General features: G+C 46.5%; 1 protein-coding gene across 1 annotated transcript; it reads left to right on the forward strand.

The window, feature by feature from the left end:
- The first annotated feature begins 268 nt into the window (after positions 1-268).
- LOC119970615 (proteinase-activated receptor 1-like) lies at positions 269-11,696 on the forward strand. The gene is made up of 2 exons (XM_038805529.1): positions 269-596; positions 8,607-11,696. The coding sequence occupies exons 1-2, from the start codon at positions 530-532 to the stop codon at positions 9,821-9,823; spliced, it is 1,284 nt and encodes a 427-aa protein (XP_038661457.1). The 5' UTR covers positions 269-529; the 3' UTR covers positions 9,824-11,696.
- Positions 11,697-15,124: the final 3,428 nt, after the last annotated feature.

Below are 15,124 nucleotides of genomic sequence, written 5' to 3' on the forward strand. Positions count from 1 at the left end.
CAATAAGCGATTTTCATTTCATTTCATTCCACTCCACAGGGACACAATCAGAAACTTACCCTGACTCCACAGCACCAGTGGCATGGTTGAGGGATTTCTTAGACTTTAATTTGGGTTGCTAACTGGTGTGTTGCTGGATGGAAAAAAAAGTTTTGTTTTCAAGGAGGTGGGGGTGTGGGGAGTAAGAGGAATGTGAGGGAGGGCGGTGTCATTCCTTTAAATCCTCTCCGGAAATAGCGGAGTTATGAAATGAGAAGTTTGGTCGGGTTGAGAGGAGGCAGTGCCAATGAGGAATTGTGTCAAAGAGGCAGTCCGCCCTCCCCCACACACACAGAGCAAAGCAGCACTCGGAACTTTGCACCCGAGACAGGAGCAGTGAGAATAACTCAGGCATTTTCACCTCCCCGGCACTGCCCCCAGGCTTTCTCTGCAGTTTCTCTCTCCCAGGGAGCTGCTTACATCTCGCCCGGAATCACCGACGGTTCAAACTTGAGCCGGAGCGGGATTGCGGAGCAGAATTTACCCGGGAATGGGCTGGAAGGTTCAGCTTGCGTTGTGGGTCGCGCTGCTTCCCGCCATCTCCGCTCTCAAACGTGGTAAGAAAACATTTGAAATATATGCACGTGTGAGAATATAGAAGCTTTCAAACCCTATACACGTGTGAAGCTGAGGCTGTCCAGTTGGGAGTAAATAGATGCACAGTTTATTGACAATGAAATTGAGTTCATTTTGATGTGGAGTTCATTAATGAACTCCGGGAAGGTTGTAGAATAAAATCAGAAAATGCTGGATAAACCCAGCAGATCTGCACCATCTGTGGAGAGAGAGACATAGTCTATTTCTAGTCCATTATGATTCTCCTTCAGCAGTAAATGTTCTGTTGTGTTAGTGTCCCGTGTTTGTTGTTCGTTTCTAGTTTCCAGGACTGAAATCCACACAGTAAGAAGTCTTACAACACCAGGTTAAAGTCCAACAGGTTTGTTTCAAACACGAGCTTTCGGAGCACTGCTCCTTCCTCAGGAGGAACTTCCTTCCTGGTGTTTTGAGACTTCTTACTGTGCTCACCCCAGTCCAACGCGGGCACCTCCACATCATGAAATCCACACAGCTGCTAAGAGGGAAATTGAACAAGATTCCCAGAGGGATATGGGGAATGTGGCATAATGCAGGTTGGCTGACAATCGTCTGCTCCCCATATCCCTCCTACTCCTTGGAAACATCCAGGAAAAGGATGTGAGGATGGGAGGTGAGAAAGAGAGAGAGGGAGGAATGGGTAGGTATATTAATCGCTTAGTGTCACAAGTAGGCTTCAATGAAGTTACTGTGAAAAGCCCCAAGTCGGCACATTCTGGCACCTGTTCAGGGAGGCCGGTACTGGAATTGAACCCACGCTGCTGGCATTGTTCTGCATTAGCAAGCCAGCTTTTTAACCCACTGTGCTAAAACAGCCCCTGTCTGCAACTTTACTAGATTTACGAATGATACCAGGAATGAGGAATCTTAGATTCAAGGAAAGATGGGCTTGTTCTCCTTGGAGCAGAGAAGATTAAGAGGGGACCTTATTGAGGTGTTCAAACTTCTGAACAATTTTGACAGGGTAAAGGACATTCCATTTCCACCAGTTGGCATGTCAGCAACTAGGGGGGGTCACAGTTTCAAGATGGTCAGCAAGATAGCTAGGAGTCAGATGACGAGAAACTTCTTTCCTCAGAGAGTTGGCGGAGTTTGGTATGTGCTGCCTGGGACAATGATGGAGGTGGATTCCAGAGGAGATTTCAAAAGAGAGCTGGATATATATTTGAAAGTGGTTAATTTAGAGGGCTGCGGAATTAGGGCTGGAGAATGGGGCTAGCTGGGTAGCTCTTTGGGGAGCCAGTGCGGACGATGGGCAGAAGGGCCTCCTTCTGTGCTGTAAAAATAACAAAACTCCTGAATCCACAGATGTTCCTTCACATCTCTGCCCAGAGCTTAGTCACCAAGACCAGACAAGTGTCAGCAGCCAGGCTTTTTCACGCTTCTTGTTCATCCATCCGCACCACAACACAGCGATGTGCGGGGGAGATTACTCCCCTTCCACTCAGCGCTTTTGAAGGCTGTTGGCCCGCAAGACGATTCGTAAATTGCCAACTTTATTTTCTCTTTCTGCGTGTGCGTGTGAGGACACCCTCGCGTGGGTGATGCTTATATTTGCTTCGCTGCATTCCAGACAAACCATCCGCCGTAAGGCGGTAAATAGACTCCTTTATAAACATGACCAACATGACTACACACACTGCCCTGAAACAACCGCGCTGCCTCTTTAAACCATAAGTGCTAATTACTGTGCTCCGAGCTTCAGGGGAGAACTAATCCGTAAGCACCCCTCCCCCCGAGGAAAATCATTCGACATGGAAAGAGAAGCTTTGCAAATACTGCCTAACAAGCGTCAGTGTCAGAGAAACGAGTTTGGTTCCTGACTGGCCTATCCTGAAACTTGCAACAACGCCTTCCTTTGCTCCCGAAGTAATTAAACTCTGCGCTTTGATTAGAGTTTAGCCATAACATTGCAACATGCCTGTAACTGTTTCTATTCCACCCACCTTTGCTTCTTCGCGTGCTTCCTGTTTGCAAACAGCGGCAGGAAGGATGTGTTTAGGTGCGACTAATGTATTATCAATCGAGAACAATTGGGAGATTTTCCAAAGATTGAAGAGATATTATTGCAAAGGTCTCCCCCCAATGTGCACACTCCCTTTCTATTTGATGACTGGAACACAGAGATGTGGCCACGGACTTGCTGCCTTGCTGTTCCTGGAATTAGACTGAGCAGGGAGGAGGTTCCTGGAGTTGTTTACTTTGTCTCCAGATCTCAAGGCCATCTTGTTGCAACTGCTTATCTAAAGGTGCAGAGCGGAATGGAAACTCAAGGATTAAAACGAAAAGACGGAAGATTTCGAGAGGGGGAGGGAAGTAAAGACTATCAGAGGGCGGAGGGAGCAGCCATGAGAAAGAGACACGCTGGTGCCGTCGGTTAAAGAAATGAGCGGCCGGGACAGTTGTGAAATATTTGACAAGTTCTAAACACTGCACAATAACAGAGTTTGGGTGGACACTGGAAAGATTCCTTGATGTAGTTATACTTACAGCAACAAGAGACAATAAACCTGAGTGGAAAGGAAAGTGGCAGACTGCAGAGCGGGAAATATTTAGATTGACTGAAAGATTTTAGGTCAATTTATTCCATTACTGACCAGGGTCATTGTGGTGGGACTGGTTTGGTGTGAACATGTTCCTTGATTATGAGGGAAACAGGTAGGGTAGACAGGAAGGAACTTTACCCTGGAGGGGTTAATAACCAGGGAGCATAGATTTAAGGTAATGGACAGGAGATTTGACCAAGTGGGTGATGGGAATCTAGAACTCGCTGTCTGAAAGGGTGGTAGAGGCAGAAGCATTGGGCGACATGGCGGCGCAGTGGTTAGCTCTGCTGCCTCACAGCGCTGAGTACCCGGGTTCAATCCTGGCCCCGGGGTCTCTGTCCGTGTGGAGTTTGCACATTCTCCCCGTGTCTGCGTGGGTCTCACCCCCCCCCCCCCCCACAACCGAAAAAAGATGTTCAAGTAGGTGGATTGGCCACAATAGATAGCCCCTTAATTGGAAAAAAGAATTGGTTACTTTAAATTTAAAAAAACATTTCAGAAGCATTTAGATAAGCACTTGAAATAACATAGCATACAAGGTTATGGAACAAGTGGTGGAAAATGGGATTAGAATAGATAGGTGCTTGATGGCTGTCACAGACACGATGGGCTGAAGAGACTCTTTCCATGCTGTGAAACTCACTTAACTTCCTGGTTCCTCAGTGTTGCATTTAGGGGATACCTCAATGATGTACTGGAGATCCCGCTAGGAATTGCCCACATAAGGGTTTAATCGCTAATTGCACGGAAATGCTAACTTCCACTGAACAGTTAGTTGCGCTGGACCGGGAACCATTCGACAGAAGCGATTTATATCTCTAACTTCGGGTGGTTCTGCCAGTTTTAGCCTGACAGTTACTCTGAAGGAGGTGGAGGAAGGAAAAACTACTTCAAACTCCAGAATAACCATATAAACACCCAGACCCAGCCTTGCGCAGGACACTCTGCACACACACATGACCCTCCAGTCAATCCCCCACAAACTCCCCCACACCCCCCACATCTGACCCGGCACTGCTCTCTCCCAGCCAAACCCTCTCCCCCCTGGTCTGACCTCTGACCTCCCCTCCTTGTCGGACACTTACCTCCTGGTCCGAAGCCCCCTCCCGACTGATCCCCCCACCTGGACTGACGCCACCTCCCCACCCCCTCTGCCACCCCGGTCTGAACCTACTTCTAGTTCTTCCCCGTCTTGTCCAACCAGATGCTTTCCCAGTCCGACAGCCCGCACCCCAGTCTGATCACTCCCCTCTCGAACCTGACCTCCCCACTCTGGGATGACCTCCCGGACCAATCCGTTCCACTGGTTTGACCTCCTTCCCCATGGGGGGGGGGGGGGGGGTCAGCCATCCCAAACCTGCAGTGCTACCACTGGGCAGCGACAGCAGAAAGAATAAAAGGGTGGATAAAGGAACCGGAAGCCGAGTGGGTGCTGATGGAGGAGGATACCTGCAAGGGGACCTCCCTCTGGGCTCTAGCCACGGCGGCACTCCCATCTCCACCCAAGAAGCACTCAACCAGCTCAGTGATGGTGGCAACACTCCGGTCGTGGAATCAACTGCGACAACATTTTGGCCTAACCAAAATGTCTGAAAAGCTCTCATCTGCAACAACCACAGGTTCGCGCCTGCACTCACAAACACCTATTTCAAAAGGTGGAGGCAGGACATAAGAACATAAGAACTAGGAGCAGGAGTAGGCCACCTGGCACCTCGCGCCTGCTCCGCCATTCAATGAGATCATGGCTGATCTTTTGTGGACTCAGCTCCACTTTCTGGCCCGAACACCATAACCCTTAATTCCTTTATTCTTCAAAAAACGATCTATCTTTACCTTAAAAACATTTACTGAAGGAGCCTCAACTGCTTCACTGGGCAAGGAATTCCATAGATTCACAACCCTTTGGGTGAAGAAGTTCCTCCTAAACTCAGTCCTAAATCTGCTTCCCCTTATTTTGAGGCTATGTCCCCAAGTTCTGCTTTCACCCGCCAGTGGAAACAACCTGCCCGCATCTATCCTATTTATTCCTTTCATAATTTTAAATGTTTCTATAAGATCCCCCCTCATCCTTCTAAATTCCAACGAGTACAGTCCCAGTCTACTCAACCTCTCCTCATAATCCAACCCCTTCAGCTCTGGGATTAACCTAGTGAATCTCCTCTGCACACCCTCCAGTGCCAGTACGTCCTTTCTCAAGTAAGGAGACCAAAACTGAACACAATACTCCAGGTGTGGCCGCACTAACACCTTATACAATTGCAACATAACCTCCCTAGTCTTAAACTCCATCCCTCTAGCAATGAAGGACAAAATTCCATTTGCCTTCTTAATCACCTGTTGCACCTGTAAACCAACTCTCTGTCACTCATGCACTAGCACACCCAGGTCTCTCTGCACAGCGGCATGCTTTAATATTTTATCATTTAAATAATAATCCCGTTTGCTGTTTTTCCTACCAAAATGGATAACCTCACATTTGTCAACATTGTATTCCATCTGCCCAATTACTTAACCTATCCAAATCACTCTGCAGACTTCCAGTATCCTCTGCACTTTTTGCTTTACCACTCATCTTAGTGTCATCTGCAAACTTGGACACATTGCCCTTGGTCCCCAACTCCAAATCATCTATGTAAATTGTGAACAATTGTGGGCCCAACACGGATCCCTGAGGGACACCACTAGCTACTGATTGCCAACCAGAGAAACACCCATTAATCCCCACTCTTTGCTTTCTATTAATTAACCAATCTTCTATCAATGCAACTACTTTACCCTTAATGCCATGCATCTTTATCTTATGCAGCAACCTTTTGTGTGGCACCTTGTCAAAGGCTTTCTGGAAATCCAGATATACCACATCCATTGGCTCCCCGTTATCTACTGCACTGGTAATGTCCTCAAAAAATTCCACTAAATTAGTTAGGCACGACCTGCCCTTTATGAACCCATGCTGCGTCTGCCCAATGGGACAATTTCTATCCAGATGCCTCGCTATTTCTTCCTTGATGATAGATCGGAGAGACGCTGACAGTTAGGGAGCTGTACACTGACAGTAGGGTAATACAACACTGGACAAGTTGACAGAAAGATTCCAACTAACAGCTGGCAACAAATTCAGGTACCTGCAGCCTAAAAACCTTCTATGAAAAGAAACAAGGATGTACCCACGACCACCACGCCACTCACTACTAGAAGAATTGCTGGACGCAGACATTTAAGGCAAAAGGAACTGTAGCGACATGTATGGACGACTGATCGGGAGGGCAGACCCCCAACTGGACGTGACAAAGGAGAAGTAGGAGGTGGACCTGGTGTTCGAAATAGGGTGGTGATTCTGGAGTAAAGCACTGGACAGGGTCAATTCCACCTCCACATGTGCGAGGCTTAGCCTAACGCAACAAAAAGTGGTACAAGAGCCCACTTGACCAGAACCCGAATGAGCAGGTTCTTCCCGGAGGTGGAGAACAGATGTGAACGGTGCCAAGCAGGCCTGGCCAACCACGTCCGCATGTTCTGGTCTTGCGCCAGACTTGCTGGGTACTGAACAACCTTCTTTGAGGCAATGTCCAAAGTGGTGAGGATGAGAGTGGACCCAATCCCGCCAGTGGCAGTCTTCGGGGTATCAGAACAGCCAGATCTCTTCATGGAGAGGAGGGCCGATGCCCTTGGCCCTGCCTCCCTGATTGCTTGTCGAAGAATCCTGCTCAGCTAGTGTTCAGCAGCACCGCCTAAGGCTGCAGACTGGCTGTCCGACCTGTCGGAATTTCAGATGGCGAAAAACAAATTCGCCATCCGTGGGTCGGAAGAGGGCTTTCACAGAGCGTGGGAGCCATTCACTCGGCTGTTCCAGGACCTGTTTGTGGCCAACAGCTAGGTAGCCAAGGACAAAGGGAGGGTTTGCATGACACAGAAGGGAAGAAGGGGGGGGGGATGCAGTGGGGGAGGGGGGGTGTCCGGGGAAATGGGAAAGTACAACCAAACCCATTAGGAGAGCCAGGGGCCACAGGGGAGCAGGGGGGATGAGGGGCAGGAGGGAGTGATACACAGGGGACCACAACGGGCACAGCAAAAGCAGCGAGGAAAAGACAAAAGAACGGAATGAAGGAACGGTGAAAAATCCATGTAAATAGTTCAAACCAATCTCGTTGTAAATAACATTAGGGGTACTGTCTAGGTGCTCCCTTGCAAAATTATCATTGTTCCGTTCGTATTTATATTTTGTTATGTATACCAAAAGGATAAAAACCTTTTTTTTAAAAAAGTGGACGATTTCACATTTATCCACAACATACTCCATTTGCCAAATCTCTGCTCTCTCACATAACCTATCTATGTCCCCTTGCAGCCTTCTTATGTTCTCTTCATAACATCATTTCCTACCTTTCTTGGAATCATCAACAAATTTAGCAACCATACCTTCAATCCCTTCATCCAAGATGGGTAATGTATATTACAACCGGGTGTTAAAGATAATAGTAACATTAGATGAAAGTTTTGTGGGTGGCAAATACCTGGCATCTCACCCAGCAATGCACTGGAAACTACAAGGTGAGATGTGAAATGAATTGCTCTTCACTGCAGACCCTTTAGAATAAGAATCCAAAGATGACCTGCATTAAGATGATTGCTTTGAAAGAAGAACATAATCATAAGCAAATAATAATTGCTTATTGTCACAAGTAGGCTTCAATGAAGTTACTGTGAAAAGCCCCTAGTCAACACATTCTTATGCCTGCTTGGGGAGGCCAGTAGGGGAATTGAACCCATGCTGCTCACGTTGGTCTGCATTTCAAGCCAGCTATTTAACCCACTGTGCTAAATCAGCCCCTGGTTTATTTGGTTTGAGTGTAAGTGGCAAAGGGGTAACTGCGATCTTGAACAACAAAAACCTTATAAAGAATTGACAAGTACAAAACATCATTTTATTTTGTTCAGTGCAATTATATTGGTGATTTCACATTAATATTGCACTTTGGACATTAGTACAAACGGTACAATCTTTCACAAAACAGAGGAAGCCATTAGCACAGTTTGCTTTGTTCTAATCCCCATACCTTTGGGGAATAAAAAAAAAATCAAATTATCCTCTTTTAAAAGTTATTGCAGAATTTGATAGCCATTACTGTTACAGAGAGGGGTATTCCATGTTCCAACAATTTTCTACGCTGGGAAATTTCTCCCACCTCTTCCTTTATTCTTTTAGTGATAATGTATAATTGTAAACTGGAGGATAGTGGTGCACTGTTTATGATGTTCTACATGGCTATTAACTTCTCCCTGCTCTAGAAAAGTATAAATATCCAAAACATGGCATTTTCAATGGCTACCAAAGGTTACAAGAATCTAACATAAATACAATTAAGTTTTTTTCACTACTGACTAATTGGAAACATTAACTTTAACCTTTTGATTGTTGTTTTTCAGCCAACTTGTCACAAGGTCAAGTGTTTCCCAAAAGCTTTGCAGCTTCTTGGGATACTGGAGAAGAAATTCCCCACCTTGATGAGAAAATTGAAGGGGAAGGTTCAGGTCAGTACGATGGAAGTGGATTCAGAGATGGATCTGGATTTGGATCAGATGACAATAAACCTATCGTCCCTGACGTGAACTCTAAGGAACGTTATGCAGAACCTGTAGTCATTTCAAAAACAGCAGAACACTACCTAACCAGTCAATGGATGACTGTATTTATTCCTTGTATTTACACCATTGTTTTTGCAGTGGGATTGCTTCTCAACTGCGTCGCAATTTTAATGATTCGCTTCAGAATGCAATTTAAAAAGCCGACTGCAATTTACATGATGAATTTGGCGGCAGCAGATTTGCTTTTTGTGCTGCTGCTGCCTCTGAAAATCGCTTATCATTTTTCTGGTAATAACTGGGGGTTTGGCTCTTTCCTGTGCCGGTTAGTTACTGGTGGTTTCTATGCTTATATGTACTGTTCAGTGCTGCTGATGATGTGTATAAGTATTGACCGTTTCCTTGCTATTGTTTATCCGATACGATCTGCCTCCTGGAGGTCCCGGGGACGGACGGTTGTGTTTTGCCTTGTCGCATGGCTTGCAGCTATTGGTGGTACTCTACCACTTTTCCTCACTGAACAAACAATGTATATCACCGAGCTGAATATTACAACCTGCCATGATGTGCTACCCCTCTCTGAACTTCAAAACTATTCCAGCTACTATTTCCCCACTTTGTGTTTTCTGCTCTTTGTGATTCCCCTGCTTGTGACCTCAGTCTGCTACATATGTATTATCTCAACCCTTCATTTAGCAAACGTGACAAACAAGTGCAAGAAAACCCGTGCTATCTGTTTGGCTGTGATTGTGCTGTTGGTCTTCATTGTCTGTTTTGCACCGTCTAACATCATTTTGCTCATACACTATCTTCACTTTAACTACTCACCAAGTGACTCTCTCTACTTTGCTTACCTGCTGTGTGTGTGCGTAGGCAGTGTGAGCTGTTGCCTCGACCCTTTGATTTATTATTATGCCTCAACCCTTTTCCAAATGCATTTTCAGAACCTTCTGTGCCCCAGGGATGTCCCTGAATCTGGGAATAGTCCAGCAGAGACTAAGAGCTGTAAAACAGGAAACTCCAGTTCGAACGATTGTTCCTACAAAAAATTACTAGCCTAAATTGATTGCATTCTTTTTTCTCAGTATTATATTTTTATTTTATAAAGGTATGATCATCTGAAATTTGGCCTTATTACGCAACAAACCTTCTAACTTTGTAGCTTCATTGGATTTTATTGTTCTATGTGAATTTGTTGCTGATTTATCTGTGACAGAAAGTATGACAAGAAACTAGTTTCATTAAAAGATTTCTGTTCTGGTTATACATCACATTGCTTTTCTGTTCATCAAGTAGATTCAGAATCTATTTATTAACGAAATTCCATTATAGTTCAGTGAAATTGGTTCATAATCACCTTAACCTTTGAACGACTGTGCGTTGCGTACAACCTGGCCTTGTCACAAGTCAAGCCAGTTAACAGGAGGAAAACAACTTTCTATTCTTAGTTTGTTAGATTTTTAAATATAAATTTAGAGTACCCAATTAAGGGGCAATTTAGCATGGCCAATCCACCTATCCTGCACATCTTTTGGGTTGTGGGGGTGAAACCCATGCAAACACGGGGAGAACGTGCAAACTCCACACAGACAGTGACCCAGGGCCAGGATTCTGAACCCAGATCCTCAGCACCTTAGGCAGCAATGCTAACCACTGTGCCACTGTGCTGCCCAGTTAGATTTTCACTTTGAAAGTTTATGTCAACTTTATTTTGTTCTTGTTTCTCATGGGGGAGTAACTGGGTGAAAGGTTTGGAAGGAGCTCTTCTGATCAATGAAAATAGTGTCCCAGATTTTACTTTGGTCAGAATGGTAACACTGTCAGTGTTTGCTGTCATCACCCCACTGAAACTGACAGCAACATTGAGAGTTCGGACATGCGCAGAATAGTGCAGAAAGCAGAAGTTTCTGCCAGTGAGTCTATGTTGCTCCATTTAGGGTGTGGTTTAAGAGATCTCGCAGACTTCTGTCTCACTTGCAATCATGATGTGACAAGAGCATTCACTTTAACTTTATTAGTTCTGCTGTAAATTCACAGAAACGGCTACACCTGGTTGAATGAGGTGTAACTCAGTTTTTAACAGCAGGATAACTTCATAATTACTGCGGAACACCCTCATTGGCCCTGAAAAGCTAAGCTTATATTTGTGAAAAGCCATGTTTTTCCACAATGGTTAAACATTTCACATACTTGTACAAATATAAAAAATGTATATTTTTAAGTTTGTTTATCATTATTTTAGCTTCTATCTTAATATGGTCACTCATGTCACTTCCCGTAACAGCCCCATATGGTCACTTCCCGTAACAGCCTCCCCGAACAGGCGCCGGAATGTGGCGACTAGGGGCTTTTCACAGTAACTTCATTTGAAGCCTACTCGTGACAATAAGCAATTTTCATTTAATTACATTTCATGTATTTCCCTATCTTAAAATTTAAGTTACATGAGATGAATTTACAGGGCGCCCTCGACGTTGCTGGTAGGATGGGTTCATTCAAACACTGCACCACCAGCGGAACGCCGTGGGACCTGCCACCTTGATATTCTTTTGTCCAAATGTTTAAAAATATGGCGGCAAAATGCGGCAGTGCAGCTGGCGGGCTGCACTCTGCTTCTCCCACCTGATTCCACACAGAAAAAATGAGAAAATTCCAGCCAATGTGTTTGTGAATGCTGCAAGTGGTGTGACAGCAAAACTATTCCTTTATATTCCTGTGTCTGTTTGTATATAATTCTGTAAGATTGTGCTCCATTTTTCTTATATAACCACAGAAAACTAAAAGTTTAATTTCATGGTTCATATCGGTTATTCTATGGTTAGTTTATGAAGTATGTAATCATAATGCGTTGAAATATATTTTGTCCAGAATCGCATGAAAATGGTTTCAGCTAACACTTGTGTTTTAAAATAAAAGTTTCTAAATTAAAACTGATCAAATTGGAAGCTACCTTATTGACACACACTCCTGCAACTTGAACATTGACTCGCATTTCCAACTTGTTTTCTATAAGAAGGCACTGAGGCAAATTTGGGGTCGTCAGCACCCGTTTCCTTTGGGCGTAAGAGGCTTCTTAAGCATCTGAAATGAATCCAAAGTGCCTGCACACACACGCTTCCAATGGAGAGTGCACTGGACATGTTAATAAAGAGGCAAGGGCACCCACATCGACCATCCAATAGCATGCACAGTGGGCAGATCAGGATGCCAATCAGTGTGCAATGCTTGTTTCACACCAGTGTTGCTATTTTGCCATCCAGTGCCCTCTCTTAACCTCACACAGCAGAAGACGTCATTGAGCATCATGAAGGGTCCTTATTGCACAATTGAAAGCAGCATTGAAAGGAATCATCAATGACTTACTGGTTAGAAGCTGCTTTATTTCTTCTGCAATATTACACGTTTTGAATGCTTATATAATTTTAGTTGAAGTTTTGACATTGTACGTGGCAGTGGGATAGCAAGCACTGAAGTACCTTTTTGGTGGTGGACATGCCAAGGAGTGCTTCTTCTTGGGATTGGACATAACTGGGGTGGGGGCAGAGAAAAGGCTTCTCGAAGAAGTGGGGTTGAGAAGGACACACAGCTGGAGGCTAAAGCAGCAGAGGGTCTTCAGAAGGCAGATCTAAAAAAGAAATAAAAATTTACAGCACAGAAGGTGGCCATTTGGCCCATTGTGTTGTGCTGTCTGAAATATCCAATCTCATCCCAGTTTTCAGTTCTAGATTACAGCATTTCAAGTCCACACCCAGTTGTCTTTTAAAGTCATGAGGGTTTCTGCCTCTGCCAGGCTTTTCAGCCAGAGAGTTCCTGATGCTCACCAACTGCTGGCTGCAAGAAATTACTCCTCAACTCTCCCCTAATCTTTACACAAATTACTTTAAATCTATGCCCCCTGGTTATTGACTGTCTGCTAGTGGAAATATCTGTCCACTCTCGAGAGGGGTTTCTTAATTTTATAACTAAATCGCTTCTGAGCTATTTGTGTTCCAAAGAAAATGACCCAAGTCGTTCCAAACCTTCCTGTCGTTAAAACTTTCATTCCTGAAACAGCCTCGTAAATCTCTTTTGTAACTTCCGTAGTTTATCACATCCTTGCTGTAATATGGTGACCAGAACTCTGCACAGGAATCTAACTGCGATCCAACTAGTTTTTATATAGTTCTGGTATAACGGCCGGGATTCTCCAAAATGGCGGATAAGTGTTGACCCTGGCTTAAACACCGGAGCACTTCACGCCAGCATCAATGGGCCCCTTGGCTCAGCTAATCACTTACCTGAAGGGGGCTAGCAGGGCGCCGAAGTGCTCCATGTGTGGAAGTGGATTACATTTATTGTCTTGTTTTAACCTTGCTGTCTGTACGTAATATTAAGGTTCTGAAATATATCTGTGATCATCAAGTGAAAGGGATGTTAAAGGGTTGAGGGAATGAAATGAGAACAAATCTCTGTATCTGTTAGTGCAGAGACAGCAAAGATGAGTGTGTAAAACCTTGTCAACTGAGACAATGGGCATTGGAATGTGAAAGAGCTGACTCAGGAGCACGAGAGGGAAGGAGATAAGGAAGTTGGACCTGATGGACGGATAGGATAAGAAAACCGTTAGCAGCAGCAGTATTAGTGAACCGTGCTAATGATCAGGGCCGGCTCAAGGCACCGGAAACTCGGGCAGTCGCCCGGGGCGCCATGTGCTAGGGGGCGCCAGAGACTCGGGTCCCGCGCATGCGCAGTTGGGCCGGTGCCAACCAGCGCATGTGTGGTGGCCGCCCTCCCCCAGGGCGGCCCCCCCAGTCCGCCCCCTCGGTCCCCTCCCCCCGCCCCCCCTCGGTCGCCCCGCCCCCCCCCTCGGGTCTGCCCCCGCCCTCGGGTCCGCCCCCCCACCCCGTCCTCGGGTCCGCCCCCCCGCCCCCCCCCCCTCGGGTCCGCCCTCGGCCCCGCCCCCCCTCGGGTCCGCCCCGCCCCTCCTCGGCCCTGCCCCTCCTCGGCCCCGCCCCGCCCCTCCTCGGCCCCCCCCCCCAAGGGTGCCGAAGTTCAGCTTGCCCAGGGCGCCAGCAACCCTAGGGCCGGCGCTGCTAATGATTATGTCATAGTAACCACCCTACCTCAGGATAATAATTCCATATAAGTACATGTTCTGGATCCTTGCCAAACCATTGGTGTATCTGGGAATTTAAGGGGACCACCTCTAAGCTGTGATTGTATAAAGGGACAGTCCGTACTCTGGGACTTTGGCACTTCTCGAAGGTGGTTCCCCGACTACTTAGAGATTTGTCCCGGCCGTGAATAAACGAATATTCGTTACCAACGTGTTCGAGTGTTTTACTTCTGGACTGACGAACGGCTATGTGAAAGCGCAATTCACACATGCAGCTCCAGCTACCGATACGGGGCCCTGCACTTCCAGCTGCGGGTCTGCGCACGGGCGCGGCAGCGGCCCCATGCAACATGGCGGACCCACACTGCAAGCCAGCCCCCAGAAAATAGGCCCGCCCCAGATCGCGCGTGCTCGCCGATCTGTGGCACCCAATCGGAACCCTGGCCGTACTGGAGGACCCCCCGCCCTGGGGACGGAGGCCGCTGCCACTCTGAGTGTCCCCCTGGTGGAACCATGTTAGAACCACGCCGGCGGGAACTCGGCCAGCTACCAGCAGAGAATCGCCACAATGCTCGTCGACCGCGCTTGCGCAACTGCAGGGTGTCTTGGAAGCTTTCCCATGCACCAAATACTTGGATATCAGCCTTTTTTTGCAGCCTGACCCATTGAAGTCCTCATCTGAGTCCTCTGCAGAATGAAACCTGGGCAATTCCGCCCCTCCAGTGAGCTGGCACCCGTGCAGTCCATTTGTGTGGGTGTTTCACTATGTGCGGGTTCTCCCTCTAGGCCATCCTCTACATTACACACAACAATGGAGCTGGTGCCTGTGATTGTAAATTCGAGTGATGGCGTGTCTTCATCTTCACTCTCTCCATTGTCTAACATGATGCAATTCTTGAGTTCCTGAAAACAAAAGCAGACAAGGGTGGGGGTATGGTGAGGGGAGAGGAGAAGGTGAGAAATGTATGCTACTACCAACTGCAACTTCTTAATCAGAAGAGGTTTTGGAATGAGCACGGAGTGGGATAAAAGAAAGAGGATTAACACAAATTCTCTAATCTTCAATTGGTTCAATGCTAGCTGTGTCCATGGCCTCTGCAGCGGCCCTTCCTTTCATGGTCAGCACCCTCTCTTCCACGAGAGTTAGGACCTGCAGGAAGGTCTCTACCAGCTCCTGTTCCTGGACTCTCCCGTTGTGCACCCAATTTCCCTTGAAAACCATGCAATCTGGGTGATGGGACTGTCATGGTTGAATCGTTGGCAGCAT

Source organism: Scyliorhinus canicula, chromosome 8, assembly GCF_902713615.1.
Source record: "Scyliorhinus canicula chromosome 8, sScyCan1.1, whole genome shotgun sequence".
Classification (NCBI taxonomy): Eukaryota; Metazoa; Chordata; class Chondrichthyes; order Carcharhiniformes; family Scyliorhinidae; genus Scyliorhinus; species Scyliorhinus canicula.